At 37.8% G+C, this 25603-nt stretch overlaps 2 protein-coding genes across 5 annotated transcripts in view; one reads left to right on the top strand and one right to left on the bottom strand.

The window, feature by feature from the left end:
• Window positions 1–12000, top strand: part of BOC (BOC cell adhesion associated, oncogene regulated) — a 76134-nt gene extending 64134 nt beyond the window's left edge. For all 3 annotated transcript variants that reach the window (XM_039327376.1, XM_039327378.1, XM_039327377.1), the window contains 10 exons: window positions 538–648; window positions 2019–2225; window positions 3534–3715; window positions 4422–4527; window positions 5087–5209; window positions 6894–7115; window positions 8739–8941; window positions 9414–9484; window positions 10465–10667; window positions 11346–12000. In XM_039327376.1, coding sequence (XP_039183310.1) covers window positions 538–648; window positions 2019–2225; window positions 3534–3715; window positions 4422–4527; window positions 5087–5209; window positions 6894–7115; window positions 8739–8941; window positions 9414–9484; window positions 10465–10667; window positions 11346–11527 — 1610 coding nt within the window. In that variant the 3' untranslated portion in view covers window positions 11528–12000. The remainder of the gene's footprint in view (window positions 1–537; window positions 649–2018; window positions 2226–3533; window positions 3716–4421; window positions 4528–5086; window positions 5210–6893; window positions 7116–8738; window positions 8942–9413; window positions 9485–10464; window positions 10668–11345) is intronic.
• A 2665-nt stretch (window positions 12001–14665) lies between these two features.
• The window catches only part of CFAP44 (cilia and flagella associated protein 44), a 65690-nt gene continuing 54752 nt past the window's right edge, over window positions 14666–25603 (bottom strand). Inside the window, exons 29-35 of one of the 2 annotated variants that reach the window (XM_039327374.1) lie at window positions 22784–22894; window positions 21978–22108; window positions 21236–21352; window positions 20624–20825; window positions 19651–19811; window positions 17918–18052; window positions 14666–15071 (exon numbers count right to left, since the gene is read on the bottom strand). In XM_039327374.1, the coding sequence (XP_039183308.1) occupies window positions 14886–15071; window positions 17918–18052; window positions 19651–19811; window positions 20624–20825; window positions 21236–21352; window positions 21978–22108; window positions 22784–22894 (1043 nt within the window). In that variant the 3' untranslated portion in view covers window positions 14666–14885. Of the gene's footprint in view, window positions 15072–17917; window positions 18053–19650; window positions 19812–20623; window positions 20826–21235; window positions 21353–21977; window positions 22109–22779; window positions 22895–25603 lie in introns of those variants that run through there. The other variant, XM_039327375.1, reaches the window with a different exon arrangement.

Raw genomic sequence — 25603 nt, forward strand, 5'->3', positions numbered from 1 at the left:
CAGGTTGGTGTTCCTTTGATGTGATGGACTTCAGTTCCTCAGCAATCATGTTGGTTGGGATTCGATATTGGAAAAAAACTATGTTAAATTACTTCTAGCATTTAGTTACATATGCTTTCTTTCCATAAATACTTGCTTTTCTAGCAATCAGTAATGTGACTTTTGATAGGTATTTAATGATATGTTTTAGAGTATGCATATTATGACACCAAATTCTGGGTGGCTAGAATCCCTAATATGGTCTTACTTTTTCTAATGTCATGTCCATCTCAAATGCAAAGTCTCTGTCTACAAAAAAAAAATCATCCACACAGTCATATTTTTAAGAAAACTTAAAATGGAAAAGTTAACTGAAACTTTTAACTTCTTACAGTGAAAACATTTTCTCACAAAGAAAGCATGCAGCTTGCCATATTCATGCTAACTAAAGCAATGTAATTCCTTGGAATGCAAATTCCCACAGAGTGGTGAAGTTTATATAGCATCAGTAACCACTTAATATAATTCTGCTTGGTTAATTATTTTTGTCTTGCTTAGGACGACGACCAAAACCAGATATTGTTGCCAGTAAAGAACAGCAGTTCCCGAAGGATGATCCGGGCATTGGCGCTCGAAGTAGCAACCAATCAGTTAATAATCGCCTGTCCCGTGAGTCATCTCAAAATTGTAGTAACAATGTTTTTGGGATCTAGAAGCCAGTTTATTTGAAGAAAAGAATTGGAAAAGTCCAGACAGCAATATTGAAGAAAAGTCAGAAACAAGACTATACAAATAACAAAAGAGAGACTATTTATTCTCTCACTTGTCTCCAGTCCTTATTAGGTCATATCTCTCTCCAAAGACAGTATTGTTTTTTTGGCATTAAATATCTCACATATTATTAGGGAACAACAGTTTAATATTTTTTTAAAAAATGTTTTTAACTAAAAGGATATTGGAAAACAAAATAAACATTTGAGATTTCTAGCTGTTTTTTGACATACCAGATCTGTTTACACGGGCTAGATGAGCATTTGATGAATCTAGGACAGATATTGGCTATAGGTGGAAACTTTAAAAACAATTCTTATTCATATCTTACACATTCCAGACCCTAACTATCTCTTGTTACTAATATGTTATATTTCTTTCAAAGGAAGAGAACTCTACATTTAAGATGAAATTGCCCAAAAATGATAAACAGAAAAAATATATAAATAAGGGTAGAAATCCTATGCAATGTCCAGTTTCCCGTCTTGTCAATCAAAGTTTATAAATTCCAGCTAAAACCAAACCTGATGATTCTCTAACTGTTCCACAAATAAAGATCTGTATGTGTGTAAGAAGGCATATTTGATTAAGTCACCAACCTTTTCATGCTAACTGCCTGGAGGGAAAGAGAGCAGCTGGGAAATTTGTTTGTGCGCAAATCTAGTCTGGACATGACTGGATCCTTCTGTCAGGCCAGGAAAGATTCCAGATCACTGCTCTTCTCTGCTTAGGATTTAGGACTTAATTTTGTTTAAACAACTGGTTTTCATGAACTTTACCAAACTAATAATAGAGCATATTGGCAGCTCAGGGTTGAAATAAGGAGTCCTTGGTACCCTCTGAGTTTGTTCTTTTTCTTGCAGACATTTTATTACCCAAAGTAGGTAACATCATAGGTGCACTGATGATTTGGATAATGAAATGTCTGCAAGAAAACAACCAAGCTCAGAGAGCACCAAGGCCCCTCACTTTACCAGACTGACGAAATTCCTTCCTTCACTGACTTATTGGAGGACAACCCTCTTCTCTTTATGGATGGTGATCAAAAGAAACAATGATATTTTTTAAAGTAAAATAAAATAATCACTTGGTGAAACAGTTATAGGATTTTCTGATTTTTATGAGGTAATAATTGATTTTCCATTCACAAATGCTGAATTTGACATTTTGAACATTAAAAGCAAACCATAATGGTTTTAGCTTTACTCTTCCAATCTAAAGCTGAGATTCATTTCATACCCGTTATATAGCCTTCTTAATCTTTACAGCTCCTGAAGCTCCAGATCGTCCCACTATCTCAGTAGCATCTGAGACATCTGCCTATGTGACTTGGATACCACGTGGGAATGGTGGGTTTCCCATTCAGGCATTCAGAGTGGAGTATAAGAAACTGAAGAAACTTGGTGACTGGATGTTAGCCAGGAGTGACATCCCCCCTTCTCGTCTCTCTGTGGAAATTAAAGACTTAGAAAAAGGTAGATTTACCCTTCCCAGCATGCATACTTTTCTGCACTTTCTATAATATGCTTTTAACTGAACATTTTATTATTCATACCAAAGAGAAAGAAAATACAGGTAGTCCTCGACTCACAACCACAACTGAGTCCAAATGTTCTGTTGCTAAGCAAGAAAGTTGTGAGTTCTGCCCCTTTTTATGACCTTTCTTGCCACATTTGTTATGTGAGTCACTGCAGTTGTTAAGTTAGTAACATGGTTGTTAAATGAATCTGGCTTTCCCATTGACTTTGCTTGTCAGAAAGTTGCAAAAGGTGACCACATGTCCCTGGGATATTGCAACAATCATAAATACATGCCAGTTACCAAGCATCCGAATTTGGATCTCGTGACCATAACCCAAGATGGGTTATGTCTCTTTATGGAAGGATGTATATCCCAATTTGGCACAATCAGCATTTTGTTTCTTCTGAAAGCAAACACAGTTCCCATATGTATTTTTTTCTCCCTACTTCTAAATATTTATTTTTTTATTTATTTATCATCTCCATCTGCCATCTCCCTCACATAGGGGCTCTGGGTAGTGTACAATAAAATATTAAAAGCATAAAAACACTATATCATATTTTAAAAAGGCAAAAAATGTTAAAATTAATTAAAAGGCGAAGGAGGGCTTCAGGCAGCAAACCAGCCCCAGGGCTGCAGGCTCCTCTGTGCGCCCCAAGCAAGGCTGCAGAGCCAAGTTTTTTACTTCCTTTCTGAAGGCCAAGAAATATCTATTCTTCAATATGCTTTTGGCATATAAAAAAAATAAAATAGTCAGTAAGTATCTTTGACACTTCACTGCCATGTAAGATATGGTCTTTTTCATTTCAATTCATTTTTCATTTGGTCTTTTCATTCAACAGAAGATATGAACTGTGATTATCTGAGTATTGGGACAGACCTCATTGCTTGAAGGAAAAAAAATGAAAATAGGTTTTTTGCTATGTTTTTTGGGTCAGTGGACTAAGGAAATGCCAATAGAATATAATGCCCAGTTTTCAGGAAGAAATTATAATGGTCAGATGTTATTCCTCTAGTTCAGGGTTCCCAACCAGGGGTGCTCGCACCCCCCTGGAGATGCTAGATGATATTCCAGGGGGTGTGAAAAACTTGGGTTTTCAAAATTATAGTGTGTATGCATAATTCGTTGCCATTATTTCGAACTTTTGTAAGGGGTGTGAGAATATATCAGAAGCATTCTAAGGGTGCGGGATATAGAAAAGGTTGGGAGCCCCTGCTCTAGCTAACCATTTTTCTCAATTGCTTTTCATCCAATCCTTTAGGCACATCTTACAAATTCCGGGTGCGAGCATTGAACATACTGGGGGAGAGTGAACCTAGTGCTGCGTCTAAACCCTATGTAGTATCAGGTTACAGCAATCGTGCATATGAGCGTCCTGTTGCAGGTCCATATATCACTTTCACTGATGCCATTAATGAGACAACCATCATGCTAAAATGGATGGTAAGGATGTGATAGAAAACTTATAATTGGAGTGCAAAGATGGGACTATTTTTAAACTGTAGTAAACTTTATCTAATTAAAATTGTACAATATTTCTCAGAAGATAGTTCCTATGATCTTATTTTTATTGCTAATGCAAATTATGATTATTAGCAACACCATAGATTTCTCTATTGCTGTAGATCTTTTTCTAAAATATAACATGGCAATGTTCAGTGCTTCTAGGTCTGTGGGAGCATGATTAGCTTTCATCCTAATTGATATAAAAATATAAGTTTAAGTAAAATGAACACGAAAATAAGTCAGATCTGAATATATAAAGAAAAGTAATTTTCTGTACTAATAAACGTACCTTCAGCCTTTCACACCTATTAATTGATTGCCTTTTATCAGAACTTTGTGCAGGTTAGCTGGTAAGTCAATTAATAGGTGTGAAATTTGCACTTGCATATGGAGGTAGTCTTAACCCAGGATTTGGCTTATGGATGCCAATTAGATCCATGATAAAACCTCCACTTTCTTTCTAATTCCATCATGACAGCTATTCTGTATTGACCATTTAATCAGCAAGTGCTAGAAAAGCAAGAAAATATTTCCTCTTCCTTCCCCTGAATCAACAGTTTCCTTACAGTTATTCTGTTACAAGAGTGGTTTTGTTTTTGTTTATTTTATTTTTCATTTTGCTGGATTTTTTTTTTTTTTGCAGTATATCCCAGCCAGCAATAACAATACACCAATTCATGGATTTTACATATATTATCGACCAACTGATAGCGATAATGATAGTGATTATAAAAAAGATGTAGTAGAAGGTAAGAAATAATTAGATTTCATTGATTACTTTCTACAAGATGTCTTTATTTATTTATTTGCTAAGGAGCAGACCTGTTTATGCAATAAAATACAAAGTAGTATAAAATCAGTCAGCTGATATTAAAAAACAGTTTTCATATCAGTGCTAAAGACAACATGCAACAATTTGTAGATGTGAAAAAATGTGTAGATCTGGTGGAAGCAAGGATATTTACAGGGAAAGAAAGCTATGCAGAAATGTAGTGAATATCTTTGATGTAAACTACTGTTATTTAGTTTCTTTTCTTATCTCGAGCTTTATTTCTTTGTCTTAAATTTAGAAATAAATTATTACTCCTTTCTTGCAATCTGATAAAATTGCTTAACCTGAAAGGGAAGAGTGTGCTGGGATGTATTTTCAAACAAGTGAAAAGAAAAGTTCCATAGTTTTCACTGATTACCATAGAATACAATGTTCATATTAGCCTTGATATTATAAATATCCATTTACTATATAGTCTTAGGATAGAGTGATGAGGAGACATGAAAGTAACCCTTGTGTGTGTTGCTTTTGTTCAGGTGATCGATACTGGCATTCTATCAGCCACCTACAGCCAGAGACTTCATATGACATTAAAATGCAGTGTTTCAATGAAGGTGGAGAAAGTGAATTTAGTAATGTGATGATGTGTGAAACTAAAGGTAATTAGTGCTAAAGAATCTTCAGAAAATCTGTAACCACTGATTAATCTGCTATAAATTTTGAATAGAAGTCTCAAAATACACTGTGTTGCTGAGCAAACAGTATAAAACCAACAAAGACAAAAGTTCAATTACAAATGCATTATGTACCCAATTTGAGGATGAAGAATACGCCCCTGCTGGTATTAGATGACAGAAAAATTTACAAGCAAGACAGGAAATATTTAGAACTTTCAGCCTAGTTGGTGGAAAAAATGTCAGTATAAAACCCCAAAATGACATTTCAAAATGTTTATATATTAAAGATCAAAAAGATGGGTTAACAGAATAGATCACATTTCAGTAACTTGAAACATATAACATAAATATGATTTTCCCTGGTGGCCTCACAGAGGCTCCATTGAATAAATATGGTTTGTAAGATGTGTGGCCTTCCTGATCTGTCTGAAGCTAGTTATCAGCAGCCAAAGCATTAGCCATGCTGGCTAGAGCTTTTGGGTATAGATTTCACCAATCTGTGGCAGGATACAGATTCCCACTTCTTCAGTAAACAGACTTACAGCTTAATATCATTGAAGAAGAAGATAACTGCTAAGTGATCAGCACTAAATATTAGCAGATTGGCCTAAAGAATGAAAAAAAAAATGAATCTGTGATGCAGATGTAAACTCTTAAACAGTAATTTATTAAATTTGAGATATGATTTCTTGTTGTTGATCCTAGTAATGAATAGCAGAAATGGTTACCGACCTCTTTGTGCATTGTGGTCTGAATACTCAAAACAGACATTATTCATGATCTGGGCATACAACGAAAGGGAGCATCAGGAAGGATGCAAACTTGACTAGAAGTTTGGTGTCAGCGTGACAAAAGGGGACAAGAATTTCTGGACATACACATGCAATTCTTCTTGAATTATTTTAATATATACAGTGGCTTTAGTTTAGCAAACTATAAATATATACTTTTATAAAATTTCAAATGGAATCCTAGACAATTTCTTATCTGTTTCTCTTCCTCCCTTTCTCCTTCCCTCATGCAGTTTCTTTCTGTGCTATCACTGAAAGATTTGCTTGTGTTTTAGGGAGGAAAGTGGGGGGGGGGGGAACCTATTTTCTGGGCTTTTGAGATTCCAGTAGTTTTTCAAGCTATCTTTCATGACCTTTGGTCTTTCCTTCAAAACTTGCAGTCCCTTTCTAGTATTGTCAGTATTTCTAGTATCTTCAGTTCTCTCAAGACAATACTAGAAATACCCAACAACCTCCCTCCCCATTATTTAAGACTTTGTTCTTTTGTATGCTTAAGATAGATGTTTTGATTAGGTACAAAGCTTCCTGGTGTTTGCATATCACTGAATCTGATTTTAGTCCACAGGGAAAAAATATTTAACTTTGAGACCATGGCATCATCCAGAACCCATCAGGGCAACTCATCCTTTCTTACTTGGAAAGAATTACACATGATAATAATATAGCATTATGGGAAGGACTATATCTCCCATCATTCCAATCATCAGTATTTGTGCTAGGAGGAAATGGATATTTTGTCATTAAAATATAAAGCTATAAATTACATGAATAGAAACAAAAGGATGAGAAAATAGTTTGGGCAGAAAGAAATTGAAGAACGGAGAAGGCCCTATGTAACATGAGACTCTAATAGTGCTTTTTTTTCACCCCTGAAGCTCGAAAATCAGCAGGACTGCCTGGTCGTCTTCCACCATCTACAATATCTACCATACAGCACCAACCACTCAATAATGGCCATACTGTCTTAGGGGCAGGAGCCATGATGGCCCGATCCAGTGACCTGTCATATTTGATTGTAGGTGTGGTGTTGTGCTCCATTGTCCTCATTATTGTGGTTTTTATTCCATTTTGCCTTTGGAGAGCTTGGTCTAAGCAAAGTAAGTACCTCCAAGAGCCAAACTGTATCAATTTTTCCTGAGAGAGATTTTTTTCTGCATGCACAGAATGTACATGTTTGATTTGAAATTTATAGACTCCAACTGGAAAAGGGAGCTGATTGAAATTTTTAGAGCTATATACAACCCCCAAATTTGATTACCTGCTGCTTAAGTTAATAATAATCCAAAATATCCTGACATCAAGATTAATTTGCAAAAAGGGGATTTCATATTATTTTTCATAGCTCCCAAGCAATTAATTGATTAGTGGTTAGACCAGTGGTGGCAAACCTATGGCACGGGTGCCAGAGGTGGCACTCGGAGCCCTCTATGTGGGCACATGTGCTGTTGTCCCAGGCTTGCCTCCCCCCTCCTCTCCAGCAGCCCCCCTGAAGGAGAGTCGCCCCTGAGCGTGGCCCACACAGAGCAGCGCAGCCAAAGACATGGCAGCCAGGCAGTGTAGACAAGACTCTGTCCTCACACCCCATCATACAGTTGATGCTGCAGGGCACGGGCAGAGGGTGTGGCTGCCATAGTGCTGCTGGGCTGCCTGGGCGATCTGCGGCGGGCCCTGAAGGCAGTGAGTGGTCCTGTGGGCAGGCGGGGCAGGGGATAGGGGGGTGGAGCAAGGGCAGGGCCAGTTTTGGGGCACTCGGTCTCTAAAAGGTTCGCCATCACTGGATTAGACTGCAGTATTGCAGGCTAATTCTGCTAACTGTCAACTGCCAGCAGTTCGACAGTTCAAGTCTCACTGGCTCAAGGTTGACTCAGCTTCCATCCTTCTGAGGCTGGTAAAATGAGGACTCAGATTGTTGGGGGCAATATGCTGTCTCTGTAAACTTAAAGAGAGCTGTAAAGCACTGTGAAGCGGTATATAAGTCTAAGTGCTATTGCTAATGCTATTGTTATCTGCATAATTGCATACTGGTAGATGATAGAGAGAGAGAGAGAGAGAGAGAGAGAGAGAGAGAGAGAGAGAGAGAGAGAGAGAAATGATATAAATAATCAAAGTCTAACACAGAGTTCTTATATGGCAATATAGGTACTCTTCATTTAACAACTACAATTGGGACCAGGAACATCATCCCTAAATAACACAGTTGTTAAGTGAAGCATCACATAGCATGACTTGCAATTTTACTGCTGGCTTCTCCATTCTCTGCTTGTTGGAAACCAGCTATGCACAAATGGTGTAAACAGCCACCAGTTGCAATTCATCCAAATCTTGATTGCGTAGTAACAGGAACATTACAACAATCATAAGTGCAAGGACTCCTCATTAAGTTTCAACACCTTCCTAGTTTTGAAGATCAATAAACAGATAGAGCAATTAAGCAAGGACTATCTATATAATTGTTTGAAGATATAATCCAATGAATGGGGTAAGATGGGGTATGAGCAGGAAGGTAGGATTTAGCTGTTGGAAATTTTTTTTTATTCTCTGCAACATAGTCCCAGAACTCTCAATTGCATACTATAAGAGCCAGAGAGCATGCTGTCTGGTGAAGGGGAATCTAATTGTGGGTACAAAGACAAAAATATAGGTCCAGTCTAAATCTTTTGTTAACAGTTGTACTAGCTGATCTATATTCCCAGTCTAATCTGTAAATTTCTTTCTTTCAGAACAGGCTATAGATTTGGGCTTTCCAGGAGCAGGACTGCTAGTACCATCTTGCCAGTATACCATGGTGCCTTTGCGAGGTGTTTCTACTCCTCAAGTTAATGGTCTACATTATGCAAATGGTGGAAATGGTTATTTTCCTTCTGCTACAGTTGGATATTCCTATGCAAAGTCATATGATTGCAACTCAGAAGAAGCTCAACAGGTAAATCTTTGGAAACTGTTAGATAACCTACTTCTTGCGCCTCTCATAAAATTTTGGCTAATATTCAGTGTTGGATATTTCTACAACTGCTTTATCTTACAAGATAGAAGTCAAAGGAAAATTTGCCAGAAATATCAATTTCCTACTTAAACTAAAGGAGGATTCAATTGTAATAAGGAAATAACTTTTGTACTTAAAAATTCTGAATAGTTGATTAAAGTAGAATTTTTGAGTTTATAGCTGGAGAAGCAAGCCCCATATTCACTCTGTATATAAATAACAGAAGATCTGTTTGCATGCTAAAATACTCCAATGTAAAATTTCAGTGGATATTGAGCTTAATTTTTGTAATGCTAAATTATTAAAACTGAGTGCCTGCTGCATCACTTCTTGACTTGGCTGACTTAAACTAATCTGACATCTAATCCTTAAACTTTCTCTGACTTTTTTTTAATGTGCTTATTTTTCTCAGCAAAATGAAACCAATGCTTTTCTGCAAGGGAGGTCACTACAAAATGGAAACAATCTACCTGAATCCCAAAGGTATGGTTTATTTCTATGGGATATTTTTTTCTTTGGCTTGATGAAGAATGGGATGCTATTCTATATTTTATTGGGCAATCTTTTTCACTAAAGTCTTTTTTAAAATGTAGATTGAAAAATTAAATATATTGAAGCTGTCATTTGATTCTTCTTACTCAGGTATGAGCAAGGTACAATCATAGTTTTTGGTTATCTAAAAGATTTTTTTCATAACACATCAAACTAAAAAAGTAGCTTCTTGATATAATTAGAACATATAATATGATTATAGGACTCAATTTTGTATGAATTATTGGAAACTACAGGTTTCTCTCTAAGATGATCTATCCCTGGTTTAATTCTTCAGCTATTCCAATTGTACACCCATTTCTGCCTTAATTAATTCCATCTACCTTATTGCTGGTTCTCTTTCCTTCCATTTTCCCCAGAATTATAGCCTTCTCTAGAGAGCTACATCTTCACATAATATGTTCAAAGTATGATAATTTGAATCTGGTTATTTGTGCTTTAAGTGAGAAATATAGGTTGAACTTTGTTTTCTTGGCTAATCATATTTTCAGAGGTCTTCTTAAAACACTAACATTCAAAAATATCAATACTGTTTCTATCCAGTTCTTCAACTTTTGCTTTCATGGAGTATCTGCATGATTCTGATGTTAGTATATATAGACACATCCTGGCATTTGAGTATTTAGAGTATATTTACTTTAGTTATCTATAGAACATTCACTTATCTATTCAAATCATGTGTTTTACAATGCATACAAATTTGGTCGTCCTAAGAAATAATTAGCATTTTAACACTTAATGAATATCTCTACTTTATATTAATTTGTAAGAGTGCTTTTCATTTGGAATCTCAAATATGAAAGAAAATTAAGAACTTTTCAATTTCTGTTTTATTTTTACAATCTTTGTACATAAGAAATCCAGTAATTGGATCATTGATGTCCTCACATGCTTCTGTCTCTTATATTTAGACTTACTAGTCCTGGACCAGAACACAGTTCTTTTCTCTGTGGTCTGCCAGATGACTCCATAAATAAACTGTTACAGCAACATGACAACTGCCAACATCAACACCACCATCATGAACAACTCCTTAGCCTGTGTCACTCAACACCACAAAGAAAGATAGGAAATTCCACTATGGAAGATATGAGGAATCCTGTCTTCCACACAGGTCAGTGCCAGACATACCTCAGGTATTTTTTAAAACCAGGAGAAAAAGTGTTGGTTTGAAGAAGAATGAAGAGCAGAATAAGGGAAGTTCAATAGACACAATATATTTCTATTCACACAGAGTTCTTTGTTATATATTTATTAAAAATTAAGCATTTGCAAGAGATAATCTATTAATAATTGGGCTTGCTCATTAGGTATGGCACATTTATGGTTTATTTCTATTGCTAGCTAAAATCTGTATACTTTGCCAGTAACTCATAATATTAAACAAAGGATTTTCCTCTTAAGTTGTATCTAGAAAATGTTAAAAGTTTCAATTCTTATGCCATCAGTAAATGGATTGGTATGGCTCTGAAATAACTGGAATGTCAACAGTGATTGCCAGGAAGCTTTTATTAATATGCATCTTAGTAAGCTATAGAAATGTAGATTAGATTTCTTTATTAATCAAATACCAGTGAAAATTACTGACATTTACCTTCTTTTACCAGTAATTCTTAATATTATTAGCTCATGTCTTCTCATGTATAAATATCAGGATATATTCCTATCTTGTTTCCCCCCAAAAACTATGCAGGATCTCAGAGTTTGCTACAATTTGGTTTCCCTTCAAAATATTTTGAATAGAAGAGTCTTATAAAGAATACAATTTGATTCTTATTCTTTGTATTTTCAGATTCCACTTGCTGTCTCGGTGTAGTACCTGTTAAACACACAGAAGGAACAGATTTATGCCAAAAGAGAAGACATGTGTGGCCCACAGATCCAGAGGATGTTTCTTCGGGAGAAAGCTCAGAGAAATATTTAAATAGCCTGCCATTGCATAATTCCTCAGATACTTGTTCCAGCATCAGATAAGGAACATGCTGCCTTACAAAGATTATTCTAAACAGAGAAAAGTTTATTTATTTTTATATTACATTTTTATTTATATATTTATGCACTTGTAAATAGATGTACATGTGCCTTCTATAATTACAGAGAGAAATTATACATGTGAAAATTACAGCAGGGAATAAACCAAGACTAAGTCAACCATATATATATTTGTTAGATCATGGACTTGAAAAGACAGATTTACTGCTTTATGTCTTAAAAAGGCATTAGAGCTACCTTCATTTTTCAATTGCTAGAGCTGTACGTCTAAGGATGAAACTATGGGAAAATCTTTTTCTATAATCGTGTTGGAAGATTTTCACTGCAGAATGCCAAATACAAAAGTTAACGCACCGTTTACCTGCATTAAAAACAATATATATACTGTGTGTCAGTAATGAAAAAAACCCACCATGCTTCAGAAGTAAATAAAGCATTTCTCTTTTTTTATTGAACTTGTTTTTTTAAAATATATGTTTGCATTTTAAATCTTGACAACTGTAAAATGATCCCTACAGTTCTTTTAATTTAAAAAGTTCACTGAACTGTTTCAATTACGAATCAACAAGAGATAGAGTCATTCAATAAAAGAAAGCCACATTTTATAAGTATACCTGCAGGGCAATGTATTGACTAGAATACATTCGTGCTGATTCCAGAGTTTTCTACTACTCAAAAAGCTTTCAATAGAAAGACAAGCAAATTTCTCCATGTTATGTTTTAATAACTTCTTTTAAAATTACTATCCTACAGTGCTACCATCCAAAGAATCTTCCTTAGTATACCATGTTTTCCCGAAAGTAAGACCCAGTCTTATATTTTTTTTGCCTCCAAAAGAGGCACCAGGTCTTATTTTCGGGGAATAGCTTACCTTAGGACTACCACAGCCAGGCCTCCCAGCTGTTGCGTTGCTGCTTGATTTCTTCTGTGGCCACTTCCTGCCATTTGCCGCCAGATGCCATGTAGCACATTGCACTGTTGCTGCTGTTTGCGGCAGGATACAGCATGGTGCTTCAGGCTGCTTCCACTCCTCGCCCACTTTGGGCTGCTTCTGCTTGCTCGCGCAGCGTTTTGGGCCACTTCTGCTTGCTCGCACAGCACTTCGGGCCACTTCCGCTCCTTGCACACTTCAGTCCGCTTCTGCTTGCTTGTGAAGTGCTTTGGGTTGCTTCTGCTGCTCCTGCAGCACTTCATCCACATCTGCTGCTGGCGGCAGGAGGGCACATGGAGCTTCATCCCGAAGCGCTGTGCGAGCAAGCAGAAACAGCCCAAAGCATGGGAGACAGTGGCAATGGTGCAATGTGCCACATGGCGTCTGGCAGCAAGCGGCAGCAAGCGGCTACAGAAGAAATCAAGCATCAGCGTAACAGGTGTCGGGGTGTGGGAGGCCCGGCTGTGATGATCCTACCACTAAGGTAAGCGGATGCAGGGCGCATGGGGCAGCTTCACCCCCCTAGCCCCCCCAGCTTGATTTTTGGGGTGCGCCTCACCCCAAAACTAGGGCTTAGTTTTGGAGTAGGGCTTATATTAGACCCACCCCCCAAAATCAAGTTAGGACTTACTATCAGGCTGGGTCTTACTTTCGGGGAAACACGGTATTTCTGCAAAACATGAATTCCTCTTCTGCAATCATATAGAGTTCTGTGAAGGCCAGGTACAACTGCTGTTACAATGCATAGCCCAGAAATGGGGAAAGAAGAACCAATCTCTGTGCTCGTTTTTCTCTCTCCTCCTGTGCTTCTCCTCCAGAGCTCCTGTCCAGCTCTTTGGCAACTGTCACAAACTAAGAGTAATTATTTCCAAGCAAAATTTTCAGAATGTTCTTTAACAAGACGTATAGTGATGCAGTTACATGAATTCAACAACTAAGCTATTTAGAACCAATTTATTTCTAAAACATCCAGGTGGAGACTTCTTCATTTTTTAAGACTAAGGAAGTCTTTTACTGATAATAGAAGAACACAGCTAGTTTTGTCTCCTGAGTTTTTATCAATCTAGGAACCAATCATTTCAGAGACTCTTATAGAGCTCATATTTGCCATTGTACCAGTAGTGGGGAACAAATGGTCATTCTACCCACCCTGATAAGCTACAATTGGGGGGGAGGGGTTGGCACCCAAGGCTCTCTCACTTAGGAAATCTCTCACTTGGGGTTAGCTAGTGTCTCTGATTTCCCACCATGCTAATGTTGCTCCCTCTCTGCCCCCTGCCTTCCAATACTTGCTTGGCTTGCTATATCTACACTATCTCTAGCTCTCTGTGCCATTTGGGTTCTCTAAGTTATCTGCTTTTTTTTCCAAGTGTCCCCAAAATGAGCTCCTCTCCCCTTTCCTTCTGTTCCCTTCCTTTCAAGAGACTTGAAGAAAAAGAGCTGTGGCTTCCACCATTCCTCTTTTTCTGAAAAATATTCTAGACCAACATGGAACCAGACATGCTCAGAAAGGAAAAGAAGAATAAATGCAACAAGTATCTACTGCAAGTAAAAAAAAAAAAAAAGGGACTGAAAAGTGAGACTGCTTAAAAGCCAGATTACTGTACTATAAAGAAGTAATATGCTGAAATTTGGGCTTAATAGTGCATTTAAAAAATAATTATTACCATATGCTTTACTACATAATGTGAAAGTTAAATTAGAATCTGAAAATATGTCCATATGTTAGCTATGAAAATTGTAAGCAGTTCACATAGCTGAGCAGCTAGCAAGTGATATTGCCAATTTCAAAGTCTGTAACAATTTAAGATACTGCAAAAGGAATATGATGACATGGGAACCCTCTACAGATGATTTTTTTTTTTCTCAGCCAACTGCATCTTGACAGAATGCCAAGGCTTGCCCCCATTTTTCAGGTTATTGGTGACTTACTTTGGATCTGGTTTAGTCCAAAGTTTCTCATGTGCAGCATGCCACTGGATAGTAATATATTATTGTTTCATACTGTGATAAAGATGCAGATGTATCAGCAAGCTGGGAGAACAAATTCTCATTTGCAGAATATTGCTTGTTTGACATGTACAAATATGTATGTTGGGTTAGGAAATAGAACAATTTGAAGATTTTTAAGTTCCCTTCATATATCCACAGGGAACTCAACTGATTAGAAGAATGAGAGATACAGTTTATTTTATCAAGAATGATTCTATATCTTTAATAACTGTAGGAAAGACAGTCATTCAAATGGTACAGGTTTTCTCAATCACTGCATGTCAGGAGAGGATACAATGTTACATTTCAACCTAAACAATAGTTCAAGGCAGAGCATTTCTTCCAGAAATAAAATAAGGGTAAACGCTCAAGAGCCACTTTGCTGGCTATATACATGAAGTGAAACTAGGATATTGTTTAATCTATAATCTCATCTCGCTGGAAAAGACTTTGAGAGGCTGGGAAGATACGACCATCCTTTCGACTCAGGAGAGTTATTTCTTCTTTCAAGACTTCAGCTTCTTGGGCTTGCAGCTGAACAAGTGCAATTAATTTTTCCCTTTCCTCAATGTCTACTCTGCGAGGTCCTTGGAATTCTGCCCCCTATAAAACAAAATTCAGAAACTTTTCTAAATCTCAGTAATAATCATTCAGATTGATTGTTGTCCAGGACAACAAGAACTGCGTTAGGTGTTGAGCTGCTGACCATCTGGTAACAAGTGGGCTATAGGACACAGAATTTTTGGCTGAGCAGCAAGTGCCAGCATTTGCAGAAGTACTGGAAGAAAGGTTGTTTAATGGTCATAAGTATACAAAGATTAAAAACAAAGAAATAATGATCTGCTAATACAAATCAAGTCCAATAAGAAGGGGATATCTGAAAAAAAGATGTATCAGTTCTAGAAAGAACAACATCCAGAATCCAAAACAACAGAATGAAAACTAGCCAATCAGTGCTATATTACTGTATATGAATGTTATAATATAAAATAAATATTCACAGAATAGAATTGGAAGAACTGCAAAGATCTACTCAGAGCAAAGAAATCAAAGCTTTGCCAGAAGTATCTCAAACAGTAGAAACAAAGCAGAGAGAGTAGATCTTAGAAAAAGCCAGCATCACTATTGTCATTCTGAAACAAAGCACCCTCTCCTCTACCGTCTCCTCAGAAAGAACAAAATTGTCTAACTAAAAAGCAAAAGAATAGCTGAGCATCTGGAACAGCACAAAAACAACAGAATGTTGCTTGCATTGAAGCTTATTTTTTAAAAAAACATTTAGCACAAGTATTAAAAGATGCCAATACTATAACATCAAAGATAAGCACTAGCTCACTGAATGAAATAAACCAATTGATGTACAGTAGTTACAACTGAAAATCTTGGCTGCAAAATCAACAAGAAAAAAAATCTAAACAGCACATTGTGAAAACTGAATATCTGGTTGGAAAATAAAATCAAACTAATAAAGCAAATTAGAACAGATGAAAGAAAAAAAGCTGAAAAACAAGAAGACCAAATAATACCTGATCAAGAAATATCACCTAGGGATAAAGATCAATGAAGCACTAAAAATAATAAATCAGCAAATAAAAGCCAGAGTTAAGAAAATCAGCCAATAGGAAGCTGTAATTGCACATCTACCAGCGAAATCTCCAATTTCAGGCAAATCAAAACCATTTCTACCAATTCATCAACAGAGAAACTGACACAGAAGAAACAGTGTAGTTCTGGGCACAAGTATGGGGTATTTTATTGTTAGCCGCCCAGAGTCCTTCGAGAGTGGGGCGGCTTATAAATTTTAAAAATAAATAAATAATAAATAAACCCAAAGAAATACACCAAGAATGTAACTTGAATAAAGGAGGTAGAGAAGGGGAAAGCTGAAATGAAAGAGCTTGTAATAACAGCAGAAATGATGAAGAAAACAGCAAGGAACTGGCCAACACCAGATGAAGATAAACTGCATGATTTTGGTTGAAAACTGCCTGGTCTATACCCAAACACTGCCAAGCAGTTTAACAACATACTGCTAGGACAGACATGTCAAACTCGCAACGTCGTGAGAGGTATCGGGACTGCTTTGCCACTGCCAGCAACGGGCACCCCTTTGCTAGGAGGTGAAATTTAAGAGTGGCTAACATCTGCTAACTACCTGATAATGAAAGATCCAACAAAAGGAGCAGCATCAGGTAATTTCAGGCCAATTCCTGCTTACCTACAACTTTCAAATTGCTAACTAGTATAATAGCTGATGCAGTTCAATCACATCTAGTAGAAAACAAAGCTCTTTTCATGTGAGCAGAAAAGAAATTGCTTAAACATCAGAGAAACAACAGATCAACTCCTAATTGACAAGATGATTTTGAAAAACTGTAAGAGAAGGAAGACCAACTTGAATGTAGCTTGGATAGATTTACAAGAAGTCATTTGACTCCATACCATGTGACTGGGTTCAAGTGTCTAGAAAGAACAGGAGTCAGTAGAAACATTAAAAGCTTTGTGCAAAGATCAATGGTGCAATGAAAGATACAGTTGCTAGTCATTGATAACAGACAGAGAGGTTAACACCAAGAGAGGAATCTTTCAAGGTGTTTCACTATCAGAAGTATACAAGAAAAAGCATACCTAGAAAATAGATATGTCAAGGCAAAATATTTCTTAGCTGGTGCACATCTCCCTATTGCAGGTCCTGAGAAATTACTTAATTAGATTAACAAAAATTTCAAATTCAGTGTAAACATCTGGTTGACTGTGAATAACTATAATAAATAATTGTAGATAATAATTAATATATATAGATTAATAAACCAATTGTTTTAATTATATAATAACCATTTTAATTATAACCATAATTATAACCATTATAATAATGGTTATAATTAACAATAATTAATACTAATTTGTGCCATAAACTGATTGTAGTGGTCCAAAGGGTTATTGGCATACTGGATGCCGTACCAAAACTCCTTGGATAGCACTTAGAAAATATTCACGCTGACAAAATTTCCATCTGTCAGTTACAAAAAGCTATATGGCTTGGATCCACACATATACTATGCCAATACAGTATAACATGATAGGTTCTTTGGAAGAACTGAGTGCAAATGAAGGCCAATACCAGCTAAAGAATGGCCAGCTATAATTTCACATTTTAAATTCACACCCTTCATAACAAAACAATCCAAGTATACTATCCCCTTTTTGGCTTGATGAAAATTATGCTTTTGTCTGCTTGCAACCTAGATAAAAGGATTAAATATCTTAATTATGGTGGTAGAACTGTGGTTTTATATACAATAAAGGCCATGGGTCAATTTGAGAAACTTGGATAGTAGCCACATACACAGAATATCAAATAATGGTCAACCTCTTGTTACAATCACCATAAAAACCTTAAAAGATAAAAGAAAATGCTCTTATCAGTCTCTAAAAGAAGTAACACATACCAAATTATTCTGCAGTGCATCCAATTTAGCTTCAAGTTTCATCTTTTCTATGCAAAATGCATTCATTTGCTTTAGTTTACCAGTATTTTCTTTTGTTACCATCATCTGCTGCTGACGCATCTCAAGGATTGTATCCTGGAAGAGAGCCAGGATATCAATGAATTTATTAATAATTGCATTCATATCTTGTATTTCCACTTGAGAGCTCAAGATTTATCGTAACTCACTTATCATAACAACTAATTTAGTACTAACTGAGAACTCAATCAGTATTGGTTAGGTAGTGATCTGAAAATGTACCACCTTGTGATGACCCAGGGCCCCAAACAGAGGCAAAGCAATTAGCTGGTCAGAATAATTGTCTTTGTAAGCACTGCCAACGTTCACCCAACAGCCCCCACATACGCTGGCACAAGTTCAATAAAACAGTCAACGGAGTTAAACAGTTCTTTAAAGTAAAACAGATAACAAAGTATGATCTTTTCCATGCCCAGCTTGCCTGTAACCTGCAAACTGCAAAACTGAGGACAGCAAGGAGAACTCAGCAGGAAACAAACTTGATCCAAAATACAAAGAGTCTAGGTACAAGAGCTCACATCACAAGAGTTCACGTTTGTTCCCGGCAAATGCCCCACCTCACAGCATCTCCTTATATACCTACTCCTCAGGTGTGCCTTGTGGAGTGGGGCGTGACGCTCTCCTCCCGAGCAAGTGAGCCTGCCTCCATTGTTCCTTCCTCCTCTCTGCTCTCCTTGCTCTGGGATCTGGTGGGGAGGGGCCTGGTTCCTCGCCTGAGCTCTGCCTTCCCTGTTCCAAACTTGAAGGGCCCTGGCCTGCTTCAGCCTGTTCCTCCCCACAGTTCTCTGAAGCCACAGATACCTCCTCCTGGGCCTCCATGTTGTCCTCAGAGTCAGGCTCGGATGGAGGCATGACACACCTTCTCAAAAACTTGTAAATTACACTGAAGTCAACTTCTGAGTTAAGCAATCATGTGACTTTGGCAACAGGGCAAAGGTCAGAGCCTTTGACTTTCCTGACATTTTAAGGAATTTATCTTTTTAAATAAACTGTAATAAATTATTACAGATACATAGTCAAATAAATCAGGAGAAATATGGGAAGACTAAGTATTATATTGAGTGTTGTATGTATGACTAGGCAGATTCATGCTACTGGTGCAGAGCTGGACCCGTCTCTGCTTCCTCTCCAGCCCTCTGCAGTACACTTGATTTCTAATTTCTGATCGACCTCACGTGACCAGACGGGGACAGGCAAAGGGCCAGATGTGGCCCAGGGGCCATAAAATACCCAACTCTGCCTTACCGAGTATACCAAACTGTTTCCTTTTTAGAAAACTAGAAATAAAAATGAAGCATAAGATCATTTAAGTTTCACTCCATTTTTTCAAAAGGCAATGTCAACAAAAAATAAATATTTCTCAAAGTTTCTATTCATGAGGTATATTTTTTGTCTTTCATTTTCCTATTATCAGTTCTAATGACTTCTCTGAGCCAATAGTTCACCATTAAAAATATTGCTACTATTGTTTCCAACCTTGCACATAAATTCTACAAAATGAGAAAATAGATTGCATGAAATACAGTATGTGGTTTAATGCAGAATGAATTCTTTTCTGACTCCATTTGTAACCATGCCTCAAGCTTTTCCCAAAGCCAATCAACCTGATACTTTCAAAGGCTGATTCATAATATTGCTTCAATATCAAATCATACCTCCCATTTTTTTAATTCTATGGCTTGAACTCGTTCTTTCTCCATTACTTTCATCCTGAGTTCTTCCAGGTTTGTATTAACAGAAAGAGTCTGAAGGGCTTCCAAGTCTACAATCCGGCCAAATTTCATCATCATCAGCTGATTGCATTTCTCTTCCAGTTCTAAAAGATGGAAGCTTTAGATTGAAGCCATTTGTACATTGTTTTCCATCTTTTAAACAACATTTTAAATGATACTGTCTTGAAATATCAAAGCCCAATATTACATTTTCAATAAATACAGCAAGGATGCACACTAACATATCATGCCTAAAACAATGTTTAGTTCTCATTGTAAAAGTAGGAAAGAATGTTTACAGCTTACTATGTGCCATTCCATTTTACTGTCTGAGGCAAAGTACAAAATGGCTTCTTTTCCTGAGCCTTATATGGAAATTGAACCAGACAAACAGCTTTATCTTACTTTGAAAAAAATGAGATCAGCAAGTTTGATGAGAGAGTTAAGTCACGTTGGGCTGAGAATTTGAGGGGAAACAATATAACCCAACATCTTTCATTCCTTTAGAGAGCAGTCAGTACAAGACCAGCTAAGCTCATACTAGACCTAAGTGATTTCTTTTAAAAACAAAATAATTGTGATAAGTGAAATTGACATGCTTGATTAGAAAGTGCAAGGAGGGCCAGAGGATACCTAGCACTGTGCACCAATGTCTTCTTAGCATCACTAATTAAATATCCCTAGTATTTGCTATCTTGTGTTCCTAATGGTAAGTTTGCTTTAGTGGTTCAATATCTAAGATTGTATTGTAGAAGCAGTATCGTAAGACATTTCCATCTTTTGTATGAACATCTACATTTCTAGAAAACAGCTAGAGAATATACTATGCTTGCAGGAAATAGTAGTTCATCATCTGTTTGCCCTGGATCAATATGAAGTCTTTACATACTAATTAAATTGAAAGTTAGCAACTCACGCTCAATCTTATGTGCTATTTCTCTTCTGTCTCGAATTAGTTGTTTATGCTGTTCTCGGGCCTTCTTATAAAGGGACCTCTGTTCTAATTTCTCTTTCTGCAAAGTCATAATTCTTTGCTGCAAAGTCACTAAAGATAGATTGGTAAATACCAAAGACTGTGAGAGGTCAGAGGGAATTTCTCCATTCGATATATATTCCACCTGCAAATAAAAGTAGAATGCACATAAATCTGGAGAGCTCTGTATTGCTTTGTTAATTCTCACTGATTTTCTACAAGAGTGTCCAAGAGCTGTTCATATGCTGCTAGGTGCACAGTGAGTCTAGAGAAACAAAACAATTGTGTTATTTTCTGTTATTTAATTATTGAAGAAGCTTCTTGGATGAAAAGTGAAATGCCTTCAAGGAGAAACAAAGTTTTTCAAAAAGGTGCCTTTTGAGAAAGAATAATTCTGTCCAATATTTCAAATAGATCAGTTATGAAGATGGATTGGAAAATGCTTCAGATGTATACCAGTAGCAATAAAAGGAAAAAAATTACAAACCAACATATACAAAACAAGGATCTATCAACATTCCAATCAGCAGCAGTAAAATCTGTCTGAGTCATCACCTGGTGAAGTTTTAGAGGGACTACGACATGCAGCTCATTCAGCCTCTGCTGCTTTTCTCTCTGAAAGGCCTCAAGTTCCCATTCTGCAGCATCTAAGCTGGTTGCTACTACTTTCACCTGTTAAGAAATAGCCATGTTACAAAAGAATGATCACCACAACATGATTTATTAGATTAAGGTAAAATAGGAGGAAGTGGACCATTATTTTTCTGCTATAGGAAGACAAGTTTTTCTTTTTGTCAGATTTTTAGCTGAGGAAATAATGAAATGATAGTATCTGCAAAGCGAAGAATATTATTAAGCAACATGTCCCCAATTAAAGGTCCTTTCTCTCCCTGGTAATAGCAATATCCAAAACAAGTCTCTTCATGCTGCTTTTGTTTTCAGAGTCATTTCCTGACTAGAAACAAGCATGTTGTCACGTAGTCCAAGTGGATGTTTACTATATTTCTAATAGTCCATATTAAGAAAAGTTAATTGAGGCAATAAACATATCAACAATAATTTTAATAAGATAACAGGACATCTCATCTTTTATTTCACATTATGATTCCAAACTTTAATGAGTAGAATAATTAATACAGTCCAAAATTTGTCCAGGGTTTTATAGAATTATTGCTTCAATAAAGTAACTGTTCCAGCCTTAATATTCTAACCCACATCTACATAAAAAGCAAAGGTGGGCTTTCAGGAATGTATTATTAGCTAGGGGACAAGTCACAACTGAAAAAGGCCATTGTACCTTCTTTATCAGTGCTTCATATTCTTTCCTGGCATTTTCAATAGCTTTTTTCTCCTCAGCTAAAGCCTCTTCAATATCTAGTCGTTTCTCTCGAAGCTGCAGCGTGTTCTCAAAGAGTGCCTCATCACAATCTGACATAAGAAAGAATTCAAGTTAATAACTGCTACAATTTCAGTTTTTTAAAACAGGAATCTAAGAATTAGACAGCTTAAAGCGATAAGCTGCATTGTTATTCAGAACTGTCCTATTATAAATACTTCCCTACATTCTGGAATATACTTCTAAATTCCAAATTGCCCTCGTATGTTAGCAGAAAGGGCATTATTAATAATTCTGCTACTCTATAAGTATAATGTTCCAGGGCAGAGGACTTCAAACTTGGCCATTTTATGACTTGTGGACTTCATCTTCCAGACTTCCTCAGCCACTTCGAAGAGAAGAGAAGAGGTAGGGTAGGGTAGGTAGGATAGGGTAGGGTAGGGTAGGGTAGGGTAGGATAACCTTTATTGTTACTTTTTTTCTATGAACACACTGGCACACATTAAAAAATGAAATTCTGCATGATTCAGAATCTTTATGAAATGTATCAGCACAACAAATCTACAGTCAGCAAGTAGGGATGTAATCTGTATTGCAAAGGTAAAGATGAATGAAGCTAAACTTTGGGAATGTTATGTTCTCCTGATACGCAAGCACATTTTGACAATACATTTAAATTTTGAAGTTTCTGTTTTTGAAAAAAGCATTTTATTGTTTCCAAATGTTGTATGAAGTTACTGATTTGCAGAACAGATTGCACTACTTACTTTTTGGACAAACAGTATCATCAAAGACTTCATCCTCAGATCCTGATTCCTCTTCATCACTCTCTAAACTAGACTCCTCTTCACTCTCTTCCTCACTTTCTTCATCTTCATCTGGAATGAAGCAATGTGATCATGATACAGAAAATCAACAGAATCTAATTTATTAATTATGGTTTGATTTTCAGCTAAGAAAAGTTCAAAAACATGGGAAATATTATCAAGAACAGGAAAACAAAAAACAGTATGTAACAAATTCTTGCAAAATTTGGAGTTTGTTATTTGCTTTCTTTTTACATGCTACTTATAAAAGATATGGTTTCACTTTATAGGGAGCTGGAAGCAAAACATATATCAGGATGCACATGCACAATATGGTACATCATGGATTATATTAATTTCCATTAGTGATATGTGTAAGTGATTTGTGTAAGAGAAAATAATAATAAAAAGTAATGTTAAAATAATAATATTACTATAATTTATCTAACTTTTCTCTATAAAAACAGTATAGATGCTTTTTCTTAATAACTTCAACACAGAGAAGAATTACTAGGTGAAAGTGTTTACTTTCATCTGCACTGTAATATGGAACTTTCTAAAAAGTAAAAAGATAATTGTCAGACCCAGCGTGATACTTACCTTCCAAAGTCCAGAATGTTCCAGTTAACCCTGTGTTCCAGCCGAGTCCAGTAGCTTCGTGAGCTACATCGCCAACAGCGGCGGCCGAACGGGTCACATGAACATCCTATGTTGCCAGCACATAACCAGACGGAGGCTACATAGAAATGGAATATGGAGAAGCCGACTGCCGTTAAAACTGTTATGGCTTATGTTGCTGGAACCGTGACTCTGTGAATGATGGGAACTGGGATGCTGGGTCTGACAACACTTGGATACCGGGAGGGGTATTATAGGAAGAGGTTGAGTGGGACATTAGGGATGAGAATGGCGTGAACGGAATGCATGGACTCAATGCAAGTTTTGAACATAAGTACTAGCTGGATCGGGGCGTGGACTCAATGTAAGGTTTGAACATAAGTACTAGCTGGATCGGGGCGTAGGTAGGGTGAAGGACTATCACAAGGCAGGTATGGGGAGGGGGACAGGTGGATTCCAGATGACCAATTAACCGTCAATTGGGGTGTGTACTCTGGGTGTGGTGGAGGAATGTATTTAGGGCAATGAATGGAGCTTTGTTCCAGTGCTAACTTAGTTTCAACATAGTGAATAAAGCTTGTTGAATACTGCAACGTTCCTGTTTCCTGGCTTTTGCGAAGCGCGGTTAGGACATTCTGTTAGTAAGTTAGCACTCACCCAAAGCCATCTAGCTTACAGCATAATGGCGGAGGGGACACAGGGAGTGGAGCCGTTGGAGGAGGAGCAGTTAGAAGCTGCTGAGCAGATGGAGGTGCCAGTAGCTGGTGATACAGAGGCTCCTCAGATGGTGGTTCGACCAAAGGAGAAGCTGCAGGTTCCTGAGGCTACGGAGCATGCAGTGAAACCGCGAACAACCACAGCTTCAGACGGAGAGTGGTGGCTGAGTCTTGCATTGCGGCATCCGGAGGAGTGCGGAGACGGGATTGGCGCCGAGTTTGAGCGGATGGAGGGAACGGCGGGTCACTGGAGACGACGAAGATGAGTGGAGCTATTCCACGGCTCCGGGGCAATACACCTTGGACGTTCTTAGAGACCAATTTGGGGAGCAGGGTTATTCAGTTCCCGCTAGTATCCTTCCCCAGTCTAGGGCTGTCCCAGGGGCGCGTATAACATCCGAGTCATCCCGTTTCCAGTTAGCGAGTCCGAGGCTCAAATTACAGCCAAGTAGCCGCTTTACCTTGCAGAATACCATGGGGAGGCAGGGCACAGCTGAGCGTTCCCAATACCGGCAGGAGGCACGAGGGGCCGGAGTTCCGCCGGTGGATTCAGGTAGGCAAGGGGCAGGCCCAGTAGGCTCAGGTGACCGACCCATGTTACTTCCAGAAAATATCCCATATGGAGGCCAGATACCAGCTCCTGGGCCACAAGCCATGATGTGGAATCCACCTCCCATTACGCTTACTTTTGACGGCAATCCGGATCGTTTGGCTGTATTCTTAAGCCATGTGCTCAGCCACTTGGATCGTTTTACTACCCTATATCCGTCTAATTGGGCGATGGTGGTTGCAGTGACAGCCAGCCTACAAGGGGAAGCTGCTGCTTGGGCCGCTGACCTGTATAGCGACCATGCCAGAGAGCTGTCGGATATAGGACTATTCTTAGACGCCCTGAAAACGAGATTTGAGGATCCCACCCGACTACAATGGGCGGAAGCACAGTTAGTAGGTCTGCGATAGGGGGGCAGGCCAGTACAAGATTATATACGGGACTTCCAAAAAGTGGCAGGAAGGCTTAGATCGTGGCCAGATCGTTTACTGGTCCATCATTTCCGCACGGGACTAGATATTGACCTACGCAGGGCATGTGTGGTTAGAGGGATCGTAGGACGCCTTTCCGAATGGTTCAAGGCGGCGGTGGAGTTAGATGTTGGGCTAAGGGAATTGCCTGGAGCACGTGAAGTACGGTTGCAGCCTCGTAAGGGCCAGGATCAATCCAAGGACAGTACCAATCAGATGCCAAGTAGTAATGCACGTCCTAAACCGGTGTTCCGGTGTTTCCGTTGCAACCGGCCGGGTCACCGTGCGGCGGAGTACACATTCCCCGAATCAACTAACATACCAACAGGCGTGGGCAGATCCGGTAGTACACCAAAGAAGATGACGGAGAAATCACAAGTCGCCCATCAAGTAGGACAAACAGCTCCAGGTGATATTTCTCCGGCAT

The sequence above is a fragment of the Crotalus tigris genome, unplaced genomic scaffold (assembly GCF_016545835.1).
Source record: "Crotalus tigris isolate CLP2741 ecotype Arizona unplaced genomic scaffold, ASM1654583v1 scf7180000024359.8030256, whole genome shotgun sequence".
Classification (NCBI taxonomy): Eukaryota; Metazoa; Chordata; class Lepidosauria; order Squamata; family Viperidae; genus Crotalus; species Crotalus tigris.